This window comes from Synchiropus splendidus, chromosome 15 (assembly GCF_027744825.2).
Source record: "Synchiropus splendidus isolate RoL2022-P1 chromosome 15, RoL_Sspl_1.0, whole genome shotgun sequence".
Taxonomy (NCBI): domain Eukaryota; kingdom Metazoa; phylum Chordata; class Actinopteri; order Syngnathiformes; family Callionymidae; genus Synchiropus; species Synchiropus splendidus.
Genome location: NC_071348.1, coordinates 9,329,866 through 9,348,128, shown reverse-complemented (window position 1 = coordinate 9,348,128; position 18,263 = coordinate 9,329,866). Strand labels below are relative to the sequence as shown.

Genomic DNA, 18,263 nt, shown 5'->3' with positions numbered 1-18,263 from the left:
ATTTATTAATCATTTATTTTCCACTTGTAAATATGTATGTATTTTTTCACCCCCCCAAAAAAATCTATTTTAGCCTTTAGTTTTATTTTATTGCATGCATCATTTATTAAATACTCCCCAAATTGTGTTCCTTTCTTGTGCGTATGATGTGGACAAGCAACATCATTCATTAAAGTTGTTTTTTGTAAAAAAAAAAAAAAAAAAAAAAAAAAAAAAAAAAAAGTTATTATGTAGTTTTTAGCCTGTTGATGCGTGAAGTGTATGTATAAAACAGATGTGATTTACATCAGCATATTCCCAGTAGCTCAGAGTCACAATCTAATGGTGTCAATCTGAGTTGCGTGGGACACCCTGGAAAGGCTTGACACAAGGGGAAATGGTAACAATAAAACCCAGATTCAACTCGCAGAATAATTCCACTGTGTCATCAACATGAAAAAAAATGTAGGAGGAAACCGGAGTGTCCAGTGGATCTCTTAAATACCAGACGCATTTGTCAGCAAAAATAGTTCCAGAAAGCTACCACAAGGGGTCAGAGAAAAAAATAAACAAGTTGTATACAACTTTATTTTGGGGATTGGCTTATTGTTAGGTGAGACATTTCCATTGGCCTGAAGAGTGGAGATTGGTATTACAAATATGATTCCGTTTTAAATGTACTCTTTGACACAGAGAGGTCAATATATAACTCGGAAACGCCTCCCGCAAACGTCTCTCAGAAAACGCACAGCTAAGGTTCGAGTTCGGAATCAAGGTGCGAGTATCTCACTTCCAGGCCGGTGTGTGGAGGACTTCCCGCGGGAGTCGCACCTGCCAGTGGGCGGCTTGGACCGGGATCCTTCTCCCGGTTCCTGCCGCTGATCCCTCTCAGCTGACGTCAGGAGAAATGGCGGACCTGGATGGCAGCGACGCATCTCCGCCGGAGTCCCAAGGTGAGCTCCTGCTCCCAGCTGGATATTATACGACTTGTTATTTCACCAAACAACGCTCCGTTGTACTTTTGAAAGCTTTAAAAGTCATTTCGAAGTGTAGTTTGGCTCGGACGCGGGATCATGGAAGAAGTTGCTCCGGAACACCGGCCGGTCACGAGAGTCAGATTAAGCGACTCAACCAACCGGTTGCTTTATGCTTCATAAACACAAGTGGCTTTTTAATCTTTTGAGGTGTATCGGTGAGCCCCAATCCTCGACGGATAGTTTGCTCTGGCTCACTTCCAATAGACACCTGTTGCTGACATTTTGAAGGCGACGCGGGGTGTTGACGTGACAGACAGGTGAATAAATGGAAGTGACAGGAAACTCCGCATACAAACTAGCGTCGTAACCTGAGGTAACGTTTAAGCATTTTACTACTCCTAACATTTGCATTCAGCGTGGTAGTATTTGCCACCGAGAGTGAGCGGTTATAAATATGCCTTTATTTAATTTATAGTCTTTGTCAAATCTGACTTGACGTCACTTTCATACGGTCCTATGCTAAGCTACTCGGTAGCCTCTTTTTTCTTAGAATTGATGTAACTTAACGCTGCTATTTGTTGCATCTCTTTTGGGCGTCATTCAAAATACTCAAAATATTACAGACGTCTGACTTATGGTTTACTTGCAGCAATAATAATGATGCTTCCCGCGTGTGTGACTCCAGTTTTTTTTATCAGTTTGAGCAACACTGAGTGTTGGCTGAATCGGCTAAATCTGTGTCCTTATTCGGAAAGTTTTTGGTATTTAACGCATAATGTGTTTAATGGACATAATAAATGAGGTAGGAAAGCATAGCCTTGTGACTACATATCACATTTCATTTACTGGGTATTACTTTTATATTATTATTTTTTATTATCAAAAAGTGTCCTTCTGATCATATTTGGATCAAATGATATATCATCTCTGATACAATAGACAGGTAAAAAGTTGCTGAGTGGGTGGATCCTGACTGCAGATATTTCAATAGTTATACCTTAAATTTGCTTTCTGGGATGAGACTGGCAGTGTAAATTTAACATCATGACTGTTTGACAGGAAAAGAAGTATGTTATAACCAGTGTGAACATTGCTAACAAACTGACAGGCCAAGCTTCTGAACGCGAGAACTAGGCGTTTTTATTTGCCATTTCCTGTCAGCCAATTTACGAATCAATGTCCCAGTGCTTTATGCTAGTGCTAGAGTTAAATGTGCTTGCTAGAGCTTTGCATTTGCATTAGTATATATATATATATATATATATATATATATATATATATATATATATATATATATATATATATATATAATAACCCATGATGTTTATTTGCTGCAATTTAAATCAGTTTTGTCTTGAAAATATCTTATCCAACCCTATATGCAGAGAAAGTCAATCAACACTGACTGAAAAATTCAACACTGAATTGTGTCATCACGTTGTTTGCCTAACCTATGTAGTTTTATTGTGTCTGGCTCAAACGGCACCAATAATTTATCCTTGTTGACTTTTTCGCCTTGTGAATTTGGCGCTGGACAAAGTTCAAACATTAGTATAGTATTAGCTCAGAAAGTGTGTCTTTGATGTAGGTTAAATTTGTTTAGCTTTCTGTTGAGTTGTCTGTCTTATCCTACTAGATTACGTTCGTCACTTCCCAAAGGAAGTATTTGTATATTATTATATTTGTATTTTTTCTCTAGTGTTTGTTCTTGCATCAGAAACTCTTAATATTTGTGCTACGGTCTTTCTGGATGTCACTACGCTGGTGTACAATTACTGCCATGCTGAGTCCTGCAGGGGCAAATATCAGATTGCCTTTTCTTGGTCGTGTTGGTTTGCATTGTTGTTTGGAAATGTCCTAGATTCCTCTAGGACAGTTGGATTTCAAGACCAGTACCTTCTAATTTCCCAAGGGAACCTTACCAAAGCATTAATGAAGATCCATCCATCCATCCATCATTCCATCCATCCATCCATCATCACACACCACATTATCTGTCCATTTCTCTCTTTAATAGATTGATCTGTGTGCTGCTGTTGTCTAGGTTGCACCATCTCAAGTATCTGTTCCCTTTCCACTGGCTTTATACTGAATATTGATACTACCTGTGTGCCCCTTGCCTTTGCCTGAATAGTTTGCTGACTTGGCATTTGTGAAGGAGGTCAAACATACTGCAGCAATGAAGCAGCTGCAATAGCGGCATCATTTAAGGAGGGAAGACAAGTACAGTTCATTTAGCTCTAACACCAGCCAGTCTCGTGGATTAAGTATTCTCATCTAAGCCAGTCTGCTGGTGCTCATCCTTAGTGGGACTGCCTCCCTGCCACACGCTCTCTTTGCCTGGAACTGCCGTCAAAGGAGGGACAGGCTCAACAGGAGCTGCTCTGCATGTCTCTCATTCGTTCGCAACTCCAGGACCTGTTTGCTTTACGACGCTGTCTTTTCAGCTCTGTCATCCTCCTCTCTCAGTGTGAGATGCAGAGCAGTGATGGGAAGACAGAGGAAACAGCTGTTAGCATTAGCTTTTAGCTGTCTCTGTCAAGGAGGCTGCCAGAGGTGAACCTGTCGTCTGACATCCTGCCTGGTACCCTCAACTCTGCCGTGTGGGATGGGCAGGGGTGTGGACAGCCAGTCAGGGACTTGAGGGATAGTCACCGGGCAGGCAATGCCGGATAAGAAGGGACGAGGACATGGAGGAGGAGGTGGGGGCAAGAAGAGGCTGAGGAAAGGAGGCAGCCGTTCAGCTATCCCTGCTCTGTTCACCATCACTGAAGAAGAGGAGGGACAGAAGCGTAAAGACACTGTGAGGAGGAAGAAAAGAGGTATGAAAAGTTGTTGGCACACAATTTTGTTGTGTTGTTTTGTCTTGAACTTATTTGGCATCGACAGCGTTTAGAGTGGCAGTGAGTAGCAGAGGATTGACTGTTGCATGACAGTTGCATGAATTATTTAAAGAAGCCTTTGCATTATTAGAGTTGTGTTCTGTTGTTATCGCTTAGTCTTAAAATGTATGATTTTTGAATATGGATATATGCTTTGATCGAGCAAAAAAAAAAAAACCTTATCCTGCCACGTCAGCATTCTTGAGACGTGTGGCTGGCCGGACAGATGAGACAGCACAGTTCAGTGTGTGAGTTTGTGAAAAGCAGCTGACATGGCAAGATGAGGTCAAACACAAGGGCAATGGATGACGGTGAAGGTGTGGGCATGTCATGGTTAGCTGCAGGGTATGTTTAGACCACTTAATTATTAACTTGTGCTGCACTGTAATGTATTTTGTGTAGTATTGGTGGCCTTCCACTGAAGAGTCAATTTCAAATCTTTTAAATTTCCTAGATTTCTCAATCACCTGATGTGGTTGTAATTTGTCTAACTGGTATTTCACTAGTAATTTAGACAATACTTCCAAACTGGTACTGAAGCTTTAAAGGCAAAGAAACTATTAAACATTCAGTACTTTGTTGCCTTCTGGTTTTACTCATGAAGCAAGACAATGATTTGCACGGATGTCTGAACTGAAAATCTCTTGTACACCCACGACACTATTCGTACTCCAATTGCCAGGCACTGTCCTCTTGGGAGGAAGCCTAAATGTGCATCTCACTTAAAGTATAAATAATAGAAGAGAAGGCTCTGCGAGCGTGATCACAGTGTTGTGTGACTGGTTCTACTTTCCAGTGCAGCCATGTGAAACTTAGTGTCACTTGTTTTTAATGTTAACGTGAGGATATGGGCTCAGGGAGATGTGGGAAAACAAAGTTCCTTTAATGTTCCAAAAATTTTTCAAACTTTGTTTCATATTACCAACAACAATGTGACATATGTTATACGCCAAACATGTTTTGACAAATATGTGATTTCAGCCATATTTTAAATTTTGTGTCTGGGGTTTTGTTTTGCATGAAGAATCACTTACTCTGGATGGATAGCTCTTACCTGGTCAGTTTCATGATTTAGAAATGGGGAAATATGTCATCATAATGGCGGTGAAAACTAGCATAATTTGCACTGCCTGGGATCACTCAACCAAGACAGAAGTAGCGGTTACATCTTTCCTATTCTCTGTTGACTGCAGCTTAGCATCCAGTTTAGCATTAGCAGTAGCTAATCCTCTCAGGCTGCCTGGGAGGCAAGAGCCACACGGCGCTTGCTCGCTCCCCTCTGGCCCGGGCAGCACAACATTAATCGCCAACTCTGACCGTTTAATCTGACTGGCAATGAATGCGGATAGATTGGGGGTGGGGAGCGTGTACAAACAAACCAGCATTAATGGAAGGAGGGAGGGATGGAGGGAGAGATTAAACATTCACTCTCCCGCTGTCTCACTCTCTGTCTTCTCAACACAAATACGTGACCATGGACTAAAAGACAGGAGCTGTCAGTCACTACAAGTAGGCTGTCATTATCAGTGATACTGACCAAAAGTTCCTCTCTATTCCTGCTTTATTTTGACATTGCAAGCCCTTGAATCTCCCACTTCTTCTCTGCTCTGGAATTACTTCCTTTCTGGTTTTCTATTGTTCCATCATGGGCTTGGGATTTGAGCCCATCTCCTCGTGTGTAGGATGCCTTCAGGAAGTGGGAATGATAGTTCCGGCTCTTGAATCGTTCTAGCGGGAGTGGGAATCTGGCCAAGGATTCCAAAGGTCACATCCTAGGATTGCATTCTCGGAAAAATGAATAGGAACACAGGTAAAAGACAGTATATCTGCTAAGTACTTTTCAAAGTTCTGTCTTGAAGTCCGGTTGCTCATTTAGACCTATTGAGTGAATATGAGTGTGAGACAATGTAGAGAGTAGACAAAAATGAAAACTAAATTTCACCATTGCTAACCTTTGTACAGCACATTCAAACTGCTGCCTCCACATGTGGAATGTTTTTGAGTCGTTATATTTGTCTGCGTAACCGACGCGGGTTGGAGAGGATTTATTACACAGTACTATGCTGTAATAAAGTCAAATTGTTTTTGCACTGTGCAAATACCCTCAGTGCTTTTCCTCTTTGAGGAGCATTAAGAAGGTGAAAATCACCCCATGTTGGCGCAATCTGAAGGACAACGTTGATAGAATTTTACTCTGACACACTTCTACGAACCTCAGCCTTAAAATACAAACTGTTTGTCATGTATTCAACCAGGAATGCATCTGTGAGTCCTTGCAAAAGAAATCCCAAGGCTAGAGCCTTCTTTCTAAAATATGTGCAGAGATGATTCAAATGCTTTTGTGCTTTCTGTCAGTGGAGTCCAGATCCTCCTTTCCATCTGAGCAGCGCAACATCATCATCATAATTCACAGATTTGGTGAGGATAGGAGCACATGTGGGTTGGGAAGTTCATGGGAAAATCATCCCATGTTTTCTGCTTTAGTTTGCTGCGTGAATGTGACACACTTCGGTCCGTCATTGACCTCAGCGTGGGCAGCATGGTCCTTGACCCTGCCTGCTCAATGTGCTCAAAGCTTGCTGTTCATCTTAAGATGTACCATCATCGCAGAGACCTCAATATGAGGATGTTTTCAGACGAAATACACAATATTAGACTTGGAGATTAGACTTGATCCAATATTAGTATTGTTTATATGTAATGTGTTTGACATCAGCACTCAGTTTTATGAAGGATTTAAATAGCTAACCCATGCCAGAACATGGAAGCTTTTTTTCCTGACTATTTTGTGTTTTTTGACTTGTAAATGTATCATAAATTGTATCTCTTGATCTGTGGGATGCTAGCAGGAAGTACAAATAGACAAAAGTCCACTCTGCATTTGTGCTTTTTGCTCATGAATATTTTTTACATTCCTACCACAAAAGTCTCATTGATATGCACCTCATTTGTGGACATGAAAGCAAGTTATTAATCTTTTGTAATTTATGACTTGCTGTGGGGTACTTGGAAATTTTATGCAAACATGGTGAGCTGTTTCTGTTTTTTTTTTTGCCTTATTGTACACAGGCTTGAGACACAGTGGGCACTAGAAAGGAGCATTTCCTATGTAATGACTTTAAATTGTTATAGGGATGTGATGGTGATGTGTTGCTAAGTGCTCAAAACTACAAAGTGCATATTTGTATAGACTATAGCCGTTTAGCTTCTTAGTATTTGCACCTTTGTTTGCAGAGCATCATATCTGGTAGAATAATGGATTGAGATGGCCTGATTGTAACGCAACCTTCCCCAAATATCCGGCTTTTATGAGTCAAACTCATTGCTGGGGAAGCACCTGTGGTTTTTATTAATGCCAGTATCACTTGCTGTCCCACAGACTGACACACAATACTGCAGCAGGTACCATGAGCTCACCTCTTTGTCAGCCCTGTCCTTTGGCAAATAGAGTGATAATATGCGTCAAGATATTAAAGATGACAGTATCTGCAGGGCATTTCTAAAACTTTTTCCACTCTCGCTTGTCATTTTAAATCATCAATGTACAGAATTTAACCTAAAGGACTCATCAGGAGTAGTACTTGACTGAAACGCAATATAAGTTTCTGCTGGTTCTATTATTCACTTGTAAAATCTGTGATTAATAGTATGAGCTGAGAGAGATATGACAGTTTTCTCTTAAACTTGGACTTTGTTCCTGCCTCTCTCAATGGTCATTGACTTCGTAGGTGGACTTTTGCATGCTGTTGAGATAAAGGCGCTGTGAACGACAAGTCTGCTATTGTAGAAGAGAGAGTGCTGTGCTATTTCAGGTAAAGGACATGTGCTTTCATTCGAGGAGATTGATTTAATTTGGTCCTCCCTTATCTGGGACGAAGTTGTCTCTGCAGACGTTGGTCTGGCTTCAATGTTAACCATGTGGTTATTTTTCACTTCACTGCTGGTACTTGTATGTTGCCAGAGAGTGACATGCAATTTATTTACCTGCAGACAAAATGTAATGTAAAAGTATGAGTCACTGTTTGTTTATAGCCATCACTGTTGGTTAGTCCTCGTGGCCTGAGGCCGTCACCTGAATAGCTGAAAAATAACTTGACGACTGGAAACATATTTGCATCTTTGTAAACTGATATGGAGCAGAGATTTACATGCCGATCCAAGGGCGCTCTCAACTTTGTATCATTGTTGTCTCTTCTGTTGCCTGGAAAGGAATAGCAGGTTGACTCTTGTTTTGCGGGACTATTAACCTATACTTATAACCAACAAGTCACTTGTGCTCTGTAAGACTTGGGGTACTGGTACTTAGTGTTGCGTCACTTCTGAGTTTTAGCTGCTGTTGATAGAAATAAAACAAACAAGTTTGCTATTGAAGTGGAAAAAAACAATGTGTGCATTGCATTTCTATGAATGAAGGTGTTCTTATTGAAACGGTAATGTAATGTTTTCCTCCATATTTTCCTATTTATTTTTTAACTCTGGTAGTATATCTCTGGGGTAAAATTATTCCTATTCTTCCTAACTATTGATGGGAATCTTGTATGAATGCCTATCTTGAATGTAGCCAAACAGACTTGAGTCAAATGTAACTGATGTATAACTCGTGGTTATGCTCATGTTTACGCAAACTGACCTGGTGATGAGTTCCTTGCAGGGGAATACTTCCACACTCATAAATAGAACCTGCGATTCAGTCCTAATCTCTAGTTTTCCAGCTGTTAACTCTGCGCCCTGAGGTCGTGACACCTCCAGCTGGATGGTGGTACAGATCAGTCTAAAAAGATTCTGTACAGACCAGTCTCATGGCCTGTTCATGGATGTGCCACACTATGCGAAACTCACAATTTTGTTATTTGTTTTGGGTCGTTGGTACCTTAGCATGCTGGTAAAATATAAGTAAAACAATCCTAGTGTTTTTGCTGGCACATCTGAATAACCCCGCCCACTGCCACCTATTTTAACTCCCCTTAATTTTACTCCATCTCAGCTTCTTCTCAGTACAAACTGGAAGATGGCCATGTGTCTTCAACTGCCCAGCACAGCTCCTCGACCACCCCGTCACACGCGACTAACAGTAACAGCCCCAATAGTTATTCCTCAACCAAACCAGGTATCGTCACAGTATTGCTCTGCTTTGTGTCTGTAAAACTCTATCAGTGTTGAAATTTCACTTGTGCAGCAGAAGTGCTTCTCTTCAACAAGATCGATGAGCGGCAGAGGTTGGCCCGCGAGCGCCGGGAGGAGCGTGAGAAGCAGAACGGTGAGTGAAGTTTGTCTTCAAATGCACCGTACTGCCTTTGACTGCTGGGCAACAACACACCAGTGGTTGGTAGCTATGAAGCTCTGCCTGTTTCTCTGGGGGTTACATAAATCGAGGCAAAAGCCAGACACCCTGGTTGCCATGGTGCTCCTATTACGTAATGAATCAGGCCATGAGACTGGGTTTATGGGGTGTCTCTCCAAAGGTCCATACAGTTGTTTCTCAGGAATCCTGCTCCGTTTTTTGTAAGTTTCATAAATGCATTTTTGTGTTACTCGTGTTTTGACCTACTGTTTGTGTGCAATGTGGCTTTGTGTAATTTACCTTATTATGGAATCCAGAGAGGATTCAATACTTTGAAGACCCAGTCTCAGGGATTAACATTGCACTGTGGGCTAAAGACCAATCACATGATCTTCAGTCGACCCCTCTCACTCCTGCTTATAAGCTCTCTTTCCATGTGGTGTGTTTGTGTGTATTATTTTGAACCTAGAAACCAATCAATTTCATCCATTTATCTATGTTGGCCTTTAATTCTGCAGCTGTCAAGGAGGCCCAGTGGCAGGCCCGGGAGGAGCGGGCCAGGCAGCACTATGAGAAACTCCTGGAGGAGAAGAAGAGGAAGCTGGAGGAGCAGAGGATGAAGGAGGAGAAGCGACGAGCTGCCGTGGAGGAGAAGAGACGACAGAAACTTGAGGATGATAGAGTAATGCTCCATTTAAAATAGTTGTCAGTACTTTATATACAAATATAGACGGTGTGCTGAATGAATAATAATTACTTCCATTATAATGAATACTAACATTCATGCTCATCCAGCTGTGTGAACGTTTATTTTGCCCTTAGAGCCATGCAAAATGAATCTCAAATAGAAACTTTACTCTGCAGAAATGTGGAATTGAATGTCATAGTCTCTTCATTTGTATGTATTTTTGCATTGACAGGTTCGTCATGAAGCCGTGGTCCGGCGGAATTTAGAGAGGACCCGCCCACCGCGACAGAAGCAAAACCGCTGGTCATGGGGTGGAACGCTGCAAACAAACACGCCCAGTACGCCAGCTGGTAAGTTCTGACTACTTCCTGTGTTTTACAGCAGTGTGTCAAAGCCAGGGGTGGGAAATGAAATAGCCTAAGCGGCCATGTTATTGACTGTGACTGATGTGAGGTCCTATCAAGCCAAAAGACTGAAGGAGAAGAATGTTAATTGTAACCTTTCTTTCTTTAGTACTGTCAAATTGAGAAACTGCAATTCTGCCATTACATCATATGCTCAATAGATGTTTTTGATTTGATTTGATTTTTTTTAGAACGTATATAAGAATTGTATAATTTATTGATTTGAATTAGAATATATGCTTCATTTATTGTCATTACCCATTAAAAAATCATTAAAATGGAACAAATAATAATAATTTTAAACCCCAAAAATCATCAGTTCTCAATTGCATCTTATTTCTGATCTTATTTGATGCTGATGATGTTGCCAGGGCTAAAACATTTATTATTATTTCTGTCACAATTCACTGTTTGCAATTTTTTGTTTGCAAAAAAAAGACTCATGGGCTTTTTGTTGTGAGTGATAACTTACATCCCACTCTCCCTTTCTATCCCTTCTTCTCCACCTCAATCTGATTCTGCTTCTCTACTGGGCTCTCGATCTTGTTTTACCTCTGCTATTCTCCCCTGCCATCGTCCTCCTCCGTCCTGGTCCAGGTTTTGTCGAGTCGGCTTTCTTCTGTCCACTCGACCTTGCCGGACTGGAGCACATGAACAGTGCTTTCAGTCTCTACCGCAGATATGGAATGACCTCCCAATGTGAATATATTGTAGCATCGCAAAGTTCCCTAGTATTAGAGTGCTGGCTTTAGCTCTATTAAAAACAGAATTTGTGAAAATATACGCCATATGTTTTTTCTCCATGTAGTCCTCCTGTCTGTGTTTAACTTTCACTACATCCTGTGACGCAGTTTAAACTGGCTGAGTCAATAATAGATCTAGTTCTAACAAGTGCTAGTGTAACATGACTAAAACTAGTAGACCTCCACCTTTGTCTCACAGGCTCTCGATTTTTAAACCGCATCATCTGTTCTGTTTGATTTTCAGATGTGGACAGACGGTCTGTATCCACAGTGAATTTGTCCAAACACACTGACCCAGTCATCACCAAGCGCCTCTCCTCGTCTTCGTACACACTCCTGCACTCACCTGACCGAGGTAACTGCACTGCTGCCTGTAACATCATCAACACTTGTATTACTGAGAATGAGTGGAAGGTGGATTATTATTCAGTATATTGCAGTTTTATTGTTTATTTAATTTTATTTGTTGCTGTTATATAAATCAGAAATGAGTGAAATCTGTTTATTTATTGTGATTTTTGTATTTTTTAATACACAAATGATTTAAGCCCAAAGTTGCAGGTCAATTTTGCACAGAAAATAATTCTCTCACTGGCCTAAGAAGGCTAATGAAGGTACTGTTTTAAATGCTGCAGTTCATTTTTACAAAGAAATTGTTGAAGAACAATTCATCATTTCTCTTTCATTTGTCATGATGTGATGGTGTTTCACTGACTGTGGGTGATTGGGACTGAGCCAACTTGACTCATCATAGTGTGTGTGTGTGTGTGTGTGTGTGTGTGTGTGTGTGTGTGTGTGTGTGTGTGTGTGTGTGTGTGTGTGTGTGTGTGTGTGTGTGTGTGTGTGTGTGTGTGTGTGTGTGTGTGTGTGTGTGTGTGTGTGTGTGTGTGTGTGTGTGTGTGTGTGTGTGTGTGTGTGTGTGTGTGTGTGTGTGTGTGTGTGTGTGTGTGTGTGTGTGTGTGTGTGTGTGTGTGTGTGTGTGTGTGTGTGTGTGTGTGTGTGTGTGTGTGTGTGTGTGTGTGTGTGTGTGTGTGTGTGTGTGTGTGTGTGTGTGTGTGTGTGTGTGTGTGTGTGTGTGTGTGTGTGTGTGTGTGTGTGTGTGTGTGTGTGTGTGTGTGTGTGTGTGTGTGTGTGTGTGTGTGTGTGTGTGTGTGTGTGTGTGTGTGTGTGTGTGTGTGTGTGTGTGTGTGTGTGTGACAAAGAAACCTCACCTGTTGACTGTGTTGCTGCCAGGTTTACAGATGAGAACCGCCTCCTCCCCTGTCATTAACAAAGCTCAGTCCAAACTCCGACTACCGCAGGGAACGACCACTCAGGCCAAAAATACAGGTGTTTTCTAGGAGCATTTTGCAGCTTGGACCCTCACACGCCACAAAAGGAAAATGCAAAGATCCTGGGCTGGAAACTGTTCTCACTAAACTACTATTTATTTACTTATTGATATTTCGTACTAATAGTGGAAATTAATTTAAATAAATCAATGAAAATAGGAGAAGATTTTTGAAACTAAGTAAAGTTATCTTCAGCTGTGGAATAAATAACATAATAAATGTATATTTTATACATTATTTCAGATGAACATTATACTGTAATAGCAGTAAATTCTGATGGCACATGACTTAATCTTTTTGTTCATTCCATAAGTGATCAGAGCCACCCCATCCTTCTTTCCCTCATGCGTGACCCTCTTTCTCTAATCCTCCGTAGGATAATCTTTTTGTTTTTGAGGGAACACTGTACACTGATTATTATCCTAGAAGGATAATCAACACTTATATTTGAGCAGTTGCCACGTGTGACTGCATATATTCACTGCTATACAATGATAAAGTGACGGATCAGTGGGGACTAGTTTCCAGCTCTGTTGTATCTTTCTTTTACTTCTAAAAGCTCAACCTAGCAATGATGCATGTTTCACCTGAGGAGGTGCTCACATGGGTTCCCACCCAGAAGGATTCTATGTCTTCAGATCTGCTTGCTTGAAAAAGCTTAAAGCGCTTTTTGCTGCATCTGAAAAGGTAGATGGATATTTCTGGTGTCACTCCTCCTGTTCTCCTGGTCGGTGCTTCACTCCCAGCTGTCTGCTCTCTCCAGAACTCTTGTGCATGCAGGTGGAGGCGCATCCGCAGCCTGTGCATGTTAATCGCACACATATACTGCTTATGCTGTGACACAAAACAAGAAATTATCTGTCAGTGTATAACAAATGTTGTATGTGTGCTCAGGCCTGCGCCGCCTTCCGCTGACACCCTGGGAGAGCAACATGGTCAACCGTCTGCAGCAGCCGACACACTCCTACCTGGCCCGCAGCCGCAGCGCCATGAGTCTGTCGGGAGAACACGCGGGTAACCCTCACTTCCTCGAGTCAAACTTTGTAATTCCACTTGAATGGTTTAGATTTCAGTTTCTCTGCCAGAATGCCTCTGAATGCTAAGCAGATTTAGTCCGACTTAAAGCATTATTTTGTCTGAAACTTCCCTCGCCAGCCTGTATCGGGCACCACACACAATGATACACTGTACATACAAGTCCACATGCATGATATGTTTTTTTTTTACCAGTAAGCTCCTCAGGATTTCAGTCAAGACGGGTGACATTTTACCCTGTTTCACTATGCAGCCATGGTAATGGCTCTTGGAATAGTGTCTTGCCTAATGCTAATTAATCTCCTGACAATCCAAACTCATTCTGCGTTCATTGAATCAGTCACAGATCACAGCATGGGGGTCTTTCTTGTGTGTGTCCGCCGCCTTATCTTCTCTTTCCTCTGTGCTCAGTTGTCTGAAGCCCTACCTACTTTACACCAGCTGACACTGAACACAATGTTTATTCATTGTCACTACTTTAACAGGATAAAGTGGTTTGTAGATTGTTGTTTTGTGTGCTTAGTATTGATTTAAGCCAACTATATGTATTTAAATCTCATGTGAGCTGCCGATATTGACTTGACGGGCTGGATTTCCCCACTGCGCCTAGCTTTGCTTACTGAAACAACCCTTTTACTTTTAATTGCTGATTTAAATGGGGCTCAAAACTGAGGACCTGTAGCTATGCATCTCCCAGTTTCTCTGTCTAACACAAAACCTTCATGTTTTGGGTTCTATCCAGTTATCTTACAAATTCTTTCCTTCTTCTCTTTCCATGAAACCCTATTCTGTCCTTCCTGTCTCTACCCTGATCATTTTTTTCCAAACCTTCTGCTGCATACTTTCTAACACACTCCTGGATACACGCATCACACGCTGCCCTCACCTGGTGTATCACCCTAGCCGTCCCTGTCTGTCCCCGCTCAGTGTCCTGCCACCCCATGGGCTCCATGTCATTCAAGGCCCTGCAGGCTCAGCCGGTTCCTCACTGCCGTAGCCATGACAGGAGTCTCAGCAGAGAGACCGCCTCCTCTACTTCCACTCGCCGGAGAACAACTGGAAACCCACAGGTAGGTTCGATGGTTTGTGGTGATTGTTGTCGTCATTTAAGCTACTTAACTTCCACTGGATTTGAGTTGTTATAACCAGCAGCGCTTGTCTGACTGCGTGGTTCTCAGCCTGTAACACATCCTCCGAGCTGCAGTATCAGCTGAGTTCACAATTAAATGCACCTGCCTCCCACCTGCTGTTGATCTGGTTGTCGGCTTTTCCTTTATTAAACGGCTTTAGTCTGCGTCCTCGGACACATCATCACAGAAGGGCGTCATGAATTGAATGACTTCAGTGGCACGATTCTGAGGATAATGTAACAGAACTGCAATGTGTGAAACGTTTGAGTCGGCACTTCATGCAGCGTTTATAAGTCGCAGGTCAGCCAGAGGTCACTGAGGTGATGCCAATGAGCCTACATAAGTCTAATCTTGTTAAAGGCCACATGTGCCGGTTAGCACTAGAATTCTGCTTTGAGAACTATACACCTTCAATGCTATTAAATCTTTCGATTGCCTTTTTAGCCGAAGAAGAACGAGCATGTGCGGAAGTCCTGGAGCAACCTCACACTCCCGTTAACTCCCATCCTGAGTTTACCTCCCACCAAGCGCTCCGCTTCACCAAGCAAAAGACACAGCAAAGCAACATCCCCCTCTCCTGGCAGGTAGATGACACAACAACTTGAAAAGACGGAACTGGTCGCTTAATAAATCCCTTGTTCTCAGACCCACACAGAGAGTTACAGGGCGCCCCCCTACTCCCAAGCTGGTCAAGTCTCCAGCTGCTGAGGACCCTGGGAACCTTCGTCCGGTCAAGATCAGCCCAGAGAGTACTCCAAGCCCACAAGAGGAAGAGGAGCAGGTCCTCAGTCCTCCTCAGCCTCGGCCTCAGCCACTCGGCCAGAACAAGAGTAGCACGGAGTCGACGCCTGTAACAACCCCAGCAAGTGGTCAGTCGCTGCGTTTCCGTAATCAAATCTGTAAGGGGAAGAGGGTTAAACAATTTTTCATAAATAATCCAGAAAGTGCTGGTTGTGAAGCAAAGCGGAGAAACAGAACTGAAATTTGACAAGGACAATGCTATTTCTAGCGCTATAATAAACATCACCTCACAACAGAATGACCAGCATTCCATATGTGCACTTCACAGTCCAGCTACTCTGGTTACCCTGAGACTTGGAAAAAGAAGTCAAAACATCTACTGTTAATGCAATTCAGTACAGAAATTCAAAATCCAGCCATGTCCAGGCAAGACTTGGTGACAAGTGGCGACGTCTGGGCTTCTTGGAAGGATGGCGACAGCTGAAGCTGCTTTCTCAGGGATGTGTCCACACCTGTTCTGTCTATTTGCTTCATTTGTTTGCTGTTTCTTTGCCAACGGTCACTTATCACCGAATACCATGTGTCAAACTCAAGTCCTGGGGGACAAATCTTGCCCACCAACTTGTCTTTTTACTGCCCACAAAAGGTGTACATACATATCTGTCTCCTTCTGCAATTGAGGTGCTATCCTTATTGAAGACTTCCACTGAGAGATCTGGTCTTTTCCAGAGGTTGCCAGCAGTCCTTCAGCCCACAAACCTTCAGCTGGGACCACAGATCCAGAAGAAGCGAGCCGCATCCTAGCTGAGAAACGGCGGCTGGCTCGAGAGCAAAGGGAGAAGGAGGAAGAGGAGCGCCGACAGCAAGAGGAGCAGGCCAGGTGAAGACAGCTGTGTCATCCTCCCTTGCTCTCAGTGATGCTTAAGGTGTGTGTGTGTGTCTGTGCAGACTGGCCAGAGAAGAGATTTCTCGCAGACAGGCGGAGGAGCGAGCGAAGAGAGAGGAGGAGGCTCAGAGGCTGGCGGAGGAGAAACGGATAAAGCAAGAGGAGGAGAAGAGGGCTGAGGAGGAGAGGCTGGAGAAAGAGAGGGAGGAGGCGGAGAGGATCCAGAAGCAGGTGAGAAAATGAAGCATTTTGAGCTTTTTTTAAATGAAAACATCAATGTTCTGCTGCGTTACAGAAAGAGGAGGAAGAGTCTCGCCAGAGAGAGGAGGCGGAGAGACTGCGGCAGGAGCGAGAGAAACACTTCCAGAAGGAAGAGGCAGAGCGCCTGGAGAGGAAGAAGGTGCACAAGCACATAGATATGAGCTGCCTCATACTCAGATGCTCAAGTGTTTGACTTTCTGCAGCGTCTGGAGGAGATCATGAAGAGGACAAGACGCTCCGATGCCGACAAGGTGATCGAGTCCCTCTCACGAGGAACTGCATTTACGAATGACCCTTCTTCATCTCTGTCTTCTTTCTTGCAGCAGAAGGTTGCTCCCAACAAGACTGATGACGACACAAGTCAGTTTAAAATATTATTGGTCCTCCTCCGAAACCAAGTGGGTGATGTTTAACCTTGTGTTCCTCTGATTCAGCTGCTGCCTCTACAAGTCCACCTGCAGACCCCGAGTCCCCACCGCCTCACAGCAACGGCAGCAGCCATGAACTCGAGCCTCAGTCTGACCCCAGCACAACTGAAGAGGGTGCCACTGAGCAGAGGTACTTACCAGGGAGTGGATTCCATCCGAAAGATTTTTTTTTCTGAACTTCTTCTTTCCTCAGAGAGAACGGGGAGTTTGAGGAGGTCATAGTTCTGCCCGCACATTCCAGATTGTCTCCTCCTGAAGGGGAAGAGCAGCCGCCGCTGCAGGAGGAGAGAGTTCCTGTCATAGCTTTTAAGGAGAACGGTCTCCTGAAGCCTATGAGTGGACTAGAGGACATATCTGCCCAGCAGGGGCCAGGTATTTGTTTACTAGATTCTTTGTGACGCATTAGAATGATTCTGAGTTTTTTTTTTTGTGTTTTTTTTTTATGATATTAAGATGTTGCCTGAGGAGCCGCGCAGCTTCCAGATGAACTTGAGGTGAGGAGATGACGGCTGTTGGACTGAACCAGAGGAAAAAACCGTCGGCATGATCGGCTCCTTCTAAACATCCTCTCAGAAAGGCACTTTTTTTCTAACCATGGTGCGTTCTAAAGTCATCTCCAGAAGTTAGTTCAGCTGTCACCCATCTCTGGTGCGCACCTGGAACCACCCGACACCAAGAACTTCATAATCCCGCGTGACTCTGATGAATTATGACGTGAACACAAATCAGTCTTAAATTGTGATACTTGAAGAGATTCTTAGAGTCAGAACCAGCACTATGATGAAACTGGATTAGAATGAAGGATCCAAACAAACTGGAGGAGGGGATCTGGATTCTCCTGGAACTGTAGGGGTCGAGCTACTGATCTTGTTTAGTTTATTTAATTCCTGTAAATCTTATATGTATTTATCATTTCCACCTAATATCTCAGCGGTGATCCTCCAAGTTCTTTATTTTCTCTTCCCATTTAATCTGCATCCTCCACTTTGAACCACGCAGAGGACCTCGCTACAGAGTGTTTGATTGATTTCCCAAGTGTGAAAATCATTTTCTCCACATCTGGATGGTGCAGCTAATTTCGATGCTCTTATGCCTTAGAGCGAGAGTATTTACGTTTGGATTTTCTGGTCTGGAAGCTTTAACTGTGTGGATGTTTTGTTCAAAGCACTGATGTAATTTCACGTTAAATTTTTCGTTTAAAAATAACGGCTCAGCAAATTAAACCATAAGGAAAAGCCTCCCCTCGTGACTTGCAGCTCATCCACTGCAGTGTTGTCTTGCAGCGTACGCAAGTGTCAAATATGTATAGAAGTAAATCTATGTTGCAGGCCGAGCACTCAGATCACTGAAGTGGTCTTACAGAAGAAAATTCTGATGTTAATGAGAAACGTTTCTATCAATGCTTCAGCTTTGTTTGCTGAGAAATAAATTTGTTTTGACTTGCTTTTGTGTGACTAGACAAAAAAAAAACATTTTTCATCTGCATTTTTATTTTAC

General features: G+C 42.8%; 1 protein-coding gene across 13 annotated transcripts; it reads left to right on the top strand.

Moving 5' to 3' along the window:
* The first annotated feature begins 764 nt into the window (after nucleotides 1-764).
* Nucleotides 765-18,219, top strand: map7b (microtubule-associated protein 7b). 13 transcript variants are annotated; one of them, XM_053888072.1, is made up of 20 exons: nucleotides 765-932; nucleotides 8,823-8,945; nucleotides 9,018-9,095; nucleotides 9,638-9,801; nucleotides 10,040-10,157; nucleotides 10,809-10,910; nucleotides 11,199-11,309; nucleotides 12,188-12,283; nucleotides 13,180-13,299; nucleotides 14,224-14,390; nucleotides 14,895-15,034; nucleotides 15,096-15,319; nucleotides 15,921-16,071; nucleotides 16,140-16,308; nucleotides 16,373-16,477; nucleotides 16,542-16,589; nucleotides 16,662-16,698; nucleotides 16,773-16,896; nucleotides 16,960-17,138; nucleotides 17,220-18,218. In XM_053888072.1, the coding sequence occupies exons 1-20, from the start codon at nucleotides 887-889 to the stop codon at nucleotides 17,228-17,230; spliced, it is 2,313 nt and encodes a 770-aa protein (XP_053744047.1). In that variant the 5' UTR covers nucleotides 765-886; the 3' UTR covers nucleotides 17,231-18,218. The 13 variants fall into 13 exon arrangements, with proteins under 13 accessions (XP_053744047.1, XP_053744046.1, XP_053744040.1 ...); XM_053888071.1 differs by having other exon boundaries at nucleotides 9,015-9,095; XM_053888065.1 differs by lacking the exon at nucleotides 765-932 and adding an exon at nucleotides 2,514-3,778 and having other exon boundaries at nucleotides 17,220-18,219.
* The last annotated feature ends 44 nt before the right edge of the window (nucleotides 18,220-18,263 follow it).